Source organism: Protobothrops mucrosquamatus, unplaced genomic scaffold (genome assembly GCF_001527695.2).
Source record: "Protobothrops mucrosquamatus isolate PMUCROS unplaced genomic scaffold, P.Mucros_1.0 scaffold85, whole genome shotgun sequence".
In the NCBI taxonomy this organism is placed as follows: Eukaryota; Metazoa; Chordata; class Lepidosauria; order Squamata; family Viperidae; genus Protobothrops; species Protobothrops mucrosquamatus.
The window spans coordinates 101,656-111,133 of NW_015386462.1; the positions used below are offsets into that span (position 1 = coordinate 101,656).

General features: G+C 36.2%; 1 protein-coding gene across 4 annotated transcripts in view; it reads right to left on the minus strand.

Annotated features, from left to right (window-relative positions):
• Positions 1-9,478, minus strand: part of IRAK3 (interleukin 1 receptor associated kinase 3) — a 77,829-nt gene that overhangs the window by 37,432 nt on the left and 30,919 nt on the right. For all 4 annotated transcript variants that reach the window (XM_015812453.1, XM_015812454.1, XM_015812456.1 and 1 more), the window contains exons 4-5: positions 7,976-8,170; positions 5,924-6,084 (exon numbers count right to left, since the gene is read on the minus strand). In XM_015812453.1, the coding sequence (XP_015667939.1) occupies positions 5,924-6,084; positions 7,976-8,170 (356 nt within the window). The remainder of the gene's footprint in view (positions 1-5,923; positions 6,085-7,975; positions 8,171-9,478) is intronic.

The following is a 9,478-nucleotide window of genomic DNA, read 5'->3' on the forward strand; positions in this document are numbered from 1 at the left end:
CATCAAAGCTCACGAGAAGGTCACTGGGCTGTAAGATTTGTTTCTTTATGATCTCTATGAATTGGAATGAATTTTTTACATGTGAAGAGATGGATTCTGCATAGGGTTGTAGTTGTTTGGCGAGAAATTTGGCTAGGTTTTGTAGAGGTGAGCCTATGGAGCTGACTATGGGTCTAAGAGGGGTTCCTTCTTTGTGTATATAATCGAGGAGGGCTTGGAGAGGTAGGAGTGGCCAATAAGGAGGCTGCACCTTGCCCTCCAGATCTCTGTCTCCCCTACAGATCTCTGGAGAGAAGGAGGGAGTGGCAGGGGAGCTGTGTGAACGAAGGTTGCCCCAACAAGCCTTACCACACACAATTGGACATGGGAATTCCCTTTCAAGAAGGACCAGCCTCCCTTGTGCAGGACCCAGGGGCACTGCTCCCCTGCCGCCTCCTCTTGCTCTCCAGAGATCTGTCAAGGCAGAAGTTGGACTCGGAGGAAACTGCTTCCTGCAAATGTCCTCCACCTCCTGCTTTGCCGGGAAGGGTCACCGACTGGGAAACACCAATGATGTCTGGGATTGGGAAAAGAACATCTCTTTAGAGTGCTATACACACACACAAACACACACACACACACACACACACACACAAACATTCCAAGCTTGGAGACTTGTATCCACATCTGAGCTAGCAAATTGCCAATCATGCCTGGGCTTGGGGAGAAGGCCCTCTCCTTCCTCTGTGGATAAAAGTCCCCAAACCTGGAATGCGGTGTGTGCGTGTGTGTGTGCACGCACATGCACCTGGCTGCTAGCAGTTTGGGGAGGCGAGGAGTTTGTGGGGCACCGAGTTGTCCCCACATTGAATTAGCCAATGTTCTGTTCTGACCCAGCTGTCTTGAGTCAGCTATGTCCAATGAGTGGGGTTGAGCAGGCCACACCCACCTGCTAGGCAACTGGTGGTACTCGAATATTGCCATATCCTAAAAGTGGTACAATCTCTGAAAAGGTTGAAAAGCCCTGAATCTAACACAACTCCTCTCTTTTTTTTTTGCACAATATCTCAGCCAGGCTCACCTGTCACACCTAAGAGAAAACAGCAGGAATGGTGAAATAACTAATGATTGGCATTAGGAGGGAATGAATGACCCTTTTCTCCACCTTCTGTTGACATGAATACCAGATCATCTCTGTAACATCTGCTATTCTTGGTCAATGACACTGCCCCTACCTATTTTGCAACTAAGAGTTTTACTCTTCTCTCACCTCCATTCTGGATGAAAAGTAACTTTTCCTGCTTAAACCAATGGAATCCTCGCACAACAACAAAATGTGTATAATTTGTGCCGTGCAACTTATTTTTAGGACAAGTAGACCATGTGATATTGTGCCCTATGCATGGATCTATTCAGAAGCATGTTTGTCTTCCTTTCCTCTGGTTACTGAGAAAAAATCACTGACATGAATCATTAGTTGGAAAAAAGCATGTAAGCTAATCAGTCATACCTCCTACACTGTGAAGGTAGCCAGATCAAAGTATATCCCACAGATAGCTATCCAAGTTCTGCTTGACCACAAATGGGAGCTTATAATCAGCAAAGGATGAGCATTACTTCCTTCAGTAATTAGTTCAAGTACTGAAGTATTCTTATTCTTTGAAATGTTTTGCTAACCTATACCTTAGAACCATGATTTCATATTTTGCACTCCAAGAGGCTGAGTTGGGAGTAACTTTCTTCTAAGTGGCAACTGTTTAAATACTTCAAGAATGCCATCATACTTTTCTTAATCTACTCTTTTCTAGTATCTTAGTAACTCCTTCAATTTTTCTTTGTACCACTTAGTTTCTTATCTCTTGATTATCTTTGTCCCATTTGGTTGATCTTGCTTCAGTTTCCCTGAATCTTTATTATGGTTTGACGAGTACAGAAAAGAGCCTGTTATTGCTTCTCATGATCTGAAAGCTCGTAGATTTAGAAATATCGTGCTATTCATGAATGCAATATCTTACTTCATGATTTGTTGACAAGTTTCCTCTAAATCCTTTGTTCTTGAGAAACAGTCTCATAGGACACCAATTGATTTTATACCCTGGTATTGGACTTGCCATAAGCACCTAGTTGGTCTTGACCTGATACAGTGGGCCTCTATATTTATATATTATACAAATATCTGAACATCATAATCCAATTTTCATGTATATTAATGTTTTCCACAATCTTCATAAATTGTATGTGATAATTAATATGTGTATTTAAATGTAAGCTATGAATGCATACTCTTCACCTAAAATGTTTTTAATAAAAATTTAAGTGATGGTTCATTTAATATTTTAATTTAACACAGAATGTTTTAAATTTGTATTCTGGAGTCTACTTAATATATACAAGAATGAATAAACCAATATTACTGAACACACAAAGACACAGAAACATGTGTATGTGTGTGCACAAACACACACATCTCTCAAGGGAATTTAACCTATATCGCTAATTTGATGGAGTGCTAATAGGTCTCCTAGGTGTCACTGATTTTTCATAGCAGTTATAATTTAAATGTGTATTTCTTGTTGGATCAACAAAAAGAATAGGTTCATCTTATAAAAAATATGGAAAGATTCTTTGAATAGTCTTGTAGATCCTTAGAAATATTCCACATGGAAATATTCCCTTCCTTAGATTCTTAAGTAATTCTATATGTAGCTTTACTAAATAATATATCATGTAAAGCCATCCATTATTTTTGAATGATGGTCCTGAGATATAGGCCACAATGGAGTTTTTATCACATGTAACTTCAGTGTTCTTTGGTCAATTCAGCATAGACTAGTCCAGTGTTTCCCAACCTTGACAATTTTAAGGCATGTGGACTTCAACTCCCAGAATTCCACAGCCAGCATTGCTGGCTGTGGAATTCTGGGAGTTGAAGTCCACATGCCTTAAAATTGTCAAGGTTGAGAAACACTGGACTAGTTGATAAGAATAACTAGGTGAGGAACAGCCTGAAGGGGAATGGATCCAAATTCTATGGTACAAACATCAGAATATATCTACTTTAAGCTGCCATGTTTTATTTTATTTATTTATTTATTTATTTATTAAATTTATATACCGCCCTATCTCCTTATGGGACTCAGGGCGGTGAACAGGCAATACTAAAAACCACGATAATAAATAAATAGTTTCTGTTCTAAAATCGAATTAAATAACAGGCCTGTTCTAAAAACACACCCATACAAAAACCCCCACTGAAACATAATCAAACTACGCCAGGCCGGCCGCACGGAATAGATGGGCCTTCAGGGCTCGGCGAAAAAGGCGCAGGTCCGCAACTGTACGTAGGTCGGGGGGNATATATATATATATATATATATATATATATATATATATATATATATATATATATATATATATATATATATATATATATATATATGTTCAATAATGCAATCCTCGATCTCCGGGAGAGGTATAAACCAGCTGTTTATTGTTAAAACAATAATTAAAACAATAAAAACAGCTATATACAAAATTAAAAAACAACTTAGCTTTCGCTGGTCCTCTGCCAGCGTCCTCAGAGTGGGGCTCAGGGGGTGGGGAGGTTCTTTTTTATACACCTTGCTGATCCAACTGCTTACTCATTGCCCGTGTAATAGGGCCATTCTTCCTGATTAGCTGTAATTGTAATTGTATAAAAAAGAACCTCCCCACCCCGAGCCCCACTCTGAGGACGCTGGCAGAGGACCAGCGAAAGCTAAGTTGTTTTTTAACTTTGTATATAGCTGTTTTTATTGTTTTAATTATTGTTTTAACAATAAACAACTGGTTTATACCTCTCCCGGAGATCGAGGATTGCATTATTGAACAAATATGCCCGGGATTCGCATTTTTGCAACTATTAAGGACATATATATATGTGTGTGTGTGTGTGTATATATGTATATGTATGTATGTATATATGTATATGTATGTATGTATGTATGTATATGTATATATGTGTATATATATGTACATGTATATAAAATAATCTTGAAGATGTGAGTCTCGGGTATATTCATATTCAAAAAACTAAAACCCAGATCACCGAGACTGAAGAATTTATTTAAAAACGTAGCTTTCATCAGCGTCTGCTGACATCGTCAGAGTTCTAGCCATGATTGAGAATCACGTTCTTATAGTCTCTGTAACGCCAAGCATTTGGCTAATGAGCGTGTTACCAGTCTATTCAGCTCCCCCCCCCATAGTTAATTGCTCTGTTGTTGTTTAAGAGGTAAGTTTTTAAATAAATTCTTCAGTCTCAGTGATCTGTGTTTTAGTTTTTTGAATATATATTTTTGTGTGTGTGTATGTGTGTGTTTGTATGTGTATGTATACACATGTATACACATACAACCTACCATTAAAATTATAGACTGATCATTTATATATATAAAGTTTGGATATAAAGATTATTAGATGGTGTATTATAGGATTAAATACTGTTGGAATATAGCCAAAAGAATAGATAAAGCTTGTAAAGGGGCCCTATAGTAAGAGGAATAAGATATATAAGCAGTATAACACTTTTAGAATATATGAAATGTTAAAACATTGAGAGGGTCTATTTAAATGAAAAATTTAGATATTTAAATGTAATGAATTTTGAGAAAATTATGACTGATAAGAGTGGTCTGAATAATGAGGGGTAACTAAGCTTCAATAAGAATCTTGAAAACAGGACATATATTGACTTAATAAGATGACTTTTATAAATACAATGGAAATACAAGCTGATTAAAAACGTTATATGTTGATATTATTATATGCATAAATACTAAAAAATGTTTATATTCAATTTGGTATATACTGAAAATATTAAGAATTATATTTGTTTAATTTAGACAAAAGGAAAATATTACAGGAAGAAGAGAGAATCAAGAAATATATTACCAACATATTAATTGTAGAAATTAATTATTATTGTTTTAAATATATGAACCCAGACAACACACTGTTCACGAAACATTAAAGATTGTTATTGCAAAAAATTAATAAAATATATTTTAGAAAAAGAAGCACATTAAGGACCTGGCCAGTCTCCAGACCTTAATTCCATAGAAAATCTGTGGAGGGAGCTGAAAGTTCGAGCTGCCAAATGTTAGCCTCGAGACCTTAATGACTTGGAGAGGATCTGCAAAGAGGAGTGGGACAAAATCCCTCCTGAGATGTGTGCAAACCTGGTGGCCAACTACAAGAAACGTCTGACCTCTGTGATTGCCAACAAGGGTTTTGCCACCAAGTACTAAGTCATGTTTTACGAAGGGGTCAAATACTTATTTCACTCATTAAAATGCAAATCAACATAATTTTTTTGAAATGCGTTTCTCTGGATTTTTTTGTTGTTATTCTGTCTCTCACTGTTAAAATAAACCTACCATTAAAATTATAGACTGATCATTTCTTTGTCAGTGGCAAATGTACAAAATCAGGAGGGGATCAAATACTTTTTCCCGTCACTGTATATGAGTTCTATTCACTGTAGCTGATTTAAACATCCATTGTTATATCTCAACATGGTATGAACAAAACAAATCAACTATGCTCTCAGAACCAGTAAATACTTGAATTTTGTTAAGCCCAAAATGTTTGTAGAACAGTAAACTGAAGGATTTTGCCATAAGTAATGTTTTCTACACAGAATTATTAAATTCTCTTAATTAAGTCAAAAATTTCTGAAGCTTAATTATTTGAAACAATTTTCCTGCTTGAATTCTTAGAATTTTGCTCCTGCTCTGATTTTTCGATTAGATATTATAAATGCAGTGTGAAAGGCAGCATAGAACTGTTATTACTGCATGATTTTCTGGTTTCCTTGTATGACATAATTCTTTAAATTAAATAGGCAATATAGCATAAATCAGGGGTGTCAAACATTATTATTAGCAAATAACTGACAACCTACAGCTGTAAGTTTTTTCACTGCCACTGTTTGGCCATTGATGCATCCTTTGTAAACCACTCCAAAGCCTCCTTCACCAATCTTGTTGCCACCAGCTGACAGAGTTTGGTCATCAAAGTTATTTGTAATACTTTTCAGTTCATAAAATAAGAAGCTTTTCAATCCTGGGCAGAAGGGGGAAAGGGCAAAGAGAACAAGTCAAACCATTTTAAGCATGGAAATCTTATAATCCAAACTCTAGATTAATTTATTTACATATTGTAAATCACATATTGTCCTAGTGCTATGCTATATAGCAATCTAAAAGTAATAAACATTATTAACAGGGCTCAGAGGCTTTCCAATAACTATTATAGTGACTTCATCTCCAAAGGAAGGCCATCATATAGTGCAGGGGTGTCAAACTGCCGGCCCATGGGCCGCATGTGTCATGCTGAAACCGCGCCCATCCCATTGTCAGCAATGGAGAAAAAGTCACGATATGTCGCTACACGTCACGTGACATTGCGAGTTTGACACCCCTGATATAGTGCATTATTATAATCCAAGCAGTGATCAATGTACAACAAAGTGGATCAAATTAAAGTTTTTAGACAGTGGTTGGAATCAAATACTTGAATGAGGTTGGGCAAACACAATTAGTTTAATATACTGATGTAGACATTTTGCAAGCAACCAAGGCTGGCATTGTAGGATGAATGGAAATTTCCTTGGTTCTTAGATATGACATCTTTCCAGCTTAAGGATCTGGTGGTTTATTAGGTTACTAATAAATAATTAGAGGCTTTTATAAATTAACTTTAGCCAGAGCCATTACTTCATTTGTGCTTTTACCTGTTAGAAGTAACATTTCATAACATCTGACAGCAAGACCTGGGTGGGGGGTTTGCCCACAAACAGTCCACAAATGTCTCCTATATGGTCTACCAAGTTGTACCTTTGATACTTCCAAGCAAATTTGTTACTGGAATAACAAATGGTTAGGAGCCTGGAGATAAGTAATTTATCATAGTGGCAAATATCTATACAGTAGCTCGGGTATATGATGAGGGTGAAAGTTTGTTCTCTGAGCATATAGGTTGGTTTCTGAATGTTTCGTTACTAGGCTAGGTAATATTTTCAATGGAGTTTAGGGAACGTCAGTATCAGTGTTCTGTTTATAAGGGCTTTGGTATGGTCAATAGGTCTTGTGATGGGTCAGGTGTGAGTGTGTCAAGTGAGGTTCTTGTGATGGGTCTTGTAATGAGTCAGGTGTGGGTGTGTCAAGTGAGGGTCTTGTAAATAGGTCTTGTGATGGGTCACATTCATCACAAAGCCCTTATAAACAGAACACTGACACTGACATCCCCTAAACTCCGCTGAAGATGTTACCTAGCCTGGTAACAAAACATTTGGAAACCAACCACAAGCTCAGAGAATGAACCTTCACTCTCAATTTATCATAGCATAATAAAAAAACACATGGAGGTATTCAACTTGTATGATGATATAGAATTAAATAATTAATGAAGTATTGTGGGATGGTTTTGCTTTGTGTGCATGTATGACTGTCATTTAACTTTGTAACCAATGAATAATTCTCTTACTTTTGTTTCCTGTAGCAAATTGTATAAAAATAACTGACTGATTTTTGGGGCGTTCCTTGAATGTAAACCCCAAAGGCATCCTCTTTTGCTTCTGTTCAGAAATAAGAGCTTTGCCTTTCCTCAATTCCTATGTGGACATTGGATTCTTCACACCAGATTCTTGTATCTAGCCAGCCTTCTGGCCAAAAGCATTTTCAGAGACAAGATGGTTTGCTATGCAGACCACAGGAAACTGAGCAGATCTATCTTTATAGCCAGGTGCCCTGACTGCTGATTGACAGTATTACAGTATCAAAGCATAATACCCAGAATCCTCTAGAAAGAAACAGCCTTGTTTCATTTTGTCAACAGCTGTAAGTTTGTATATCTCTACCAGCTTGTCATCATCTGAAACCAACCTCTACACTGGAATGGACAAGCAAGGGTGGAGTAAAAGATGACATAAAGTTTGGAAAGGATAATTATCTACCTGTATCATTAAGGTGACTGCTGCTGTTCTCTGAACTCGGATCACAACTATTTGATGTTAGGTGGCCTTCATTTGGATCCAAGGATGGCAGTTCAGATATTTTCTTGCCTTCTACAAGAGGTCCTTTTTTATGTAGGAGTACAGTTTCCGGTAAGGATAGAGACAGGGTCATGTTTTTTCTCATGCTTACAGAATCTGCCATTAAATAAAATCATATAGATGTCAGATAGGAAATGCATTCATCCTAGATCACTTAAAAAAAGGTGTAAGGAATGAATTATGCTTGAGTAATCGGTGTTTTAAGCATATTATGGGGCTAATACAAAGCTATAATGTGAATCAGCTAGAATGGTATGAAAACTTGGGCTGGTTAAATTGTGAATGATGGCCTTCACCACAGTTTACAACCACATTTTTTCATAATATGTGTCTCATATAATCTGACAGATTCTTCAATTGTAAATTTGAAAATTCTGCCATCATTTCTACCCCATTGAATAAAAGGGATTTTTAATATATAGTATAAAACAGAAAAATATTAGCCCTTTCACATACATAAAAGCTATTTTCTTTTACTAACTATTGATATTTAGTTCTAACTATGTTTCTTCAAATCCAGATGGAAAAATTAAAGTCCTGAAAATACTATCGACTTCATTTAAAAATCATTTATTATTTCAGCAGCATAACTTCTATCAGTAAACATAATAAACAAAAGGTTTTTTTAAATGTAAATTTTAATTGTATCCTCTAAAATTATTTCAAACAAAAATAATCAAAAATTTCAATTCAGCAAAAAATCTTAGTATAAAGTAACCTCACTTTGTGGTAGCTGGTGAACTATGCTAGCCAAGAATTTGACTACAGATATATATAATTGATAAATTCTGTGAGAACCTGTGCTTCACACAAAGAAGGCTAATTAGGGTTTGTTTTATCTGAACTATCTCTTCCACTGTCAAATCATGTTATCTTATAAGCGGATGATGTTTCAGGTCTACTCTCTACAGACCTTTCAGGCAAAGTTTGCTAATAATGTTTGGTCACTACAGTTTAGCTATGGTTTACTAATGGTTTCATATTAGTAATAAGCCAGAACAAAACATGTCCCATTATAGTTTAATTATATGAAATCAATATTTTCAAGAAAGCAAAATTCTTGTATGAATTTCTTAACTATTAACATTATGAGTTTAATTTTACAGATTGCTATTAAGTGCAAGAAATTAACCCAGGCTTCATCAAAGACTATATATCTTCATATATAGCCCAGCCCAGGTTCGAATCTCAGAAGGGTATGTCTGGTTGAAAAGAACTAAAAAGTTCGAAATGGCTATTCCAGTTCTCCCTTAATTCTTTGTTAGCAATCGAAATTTTGAAAAACATATATAATGTCGCAGTTGCAACTGCTAAGCCTGCGGATGGCTCTAGTTTGAGCTGATACAGGCAAAAGATTCCTTTCTCCCATATTTGGGCCGACAGGGTGCACCAAACTCTCTCTCT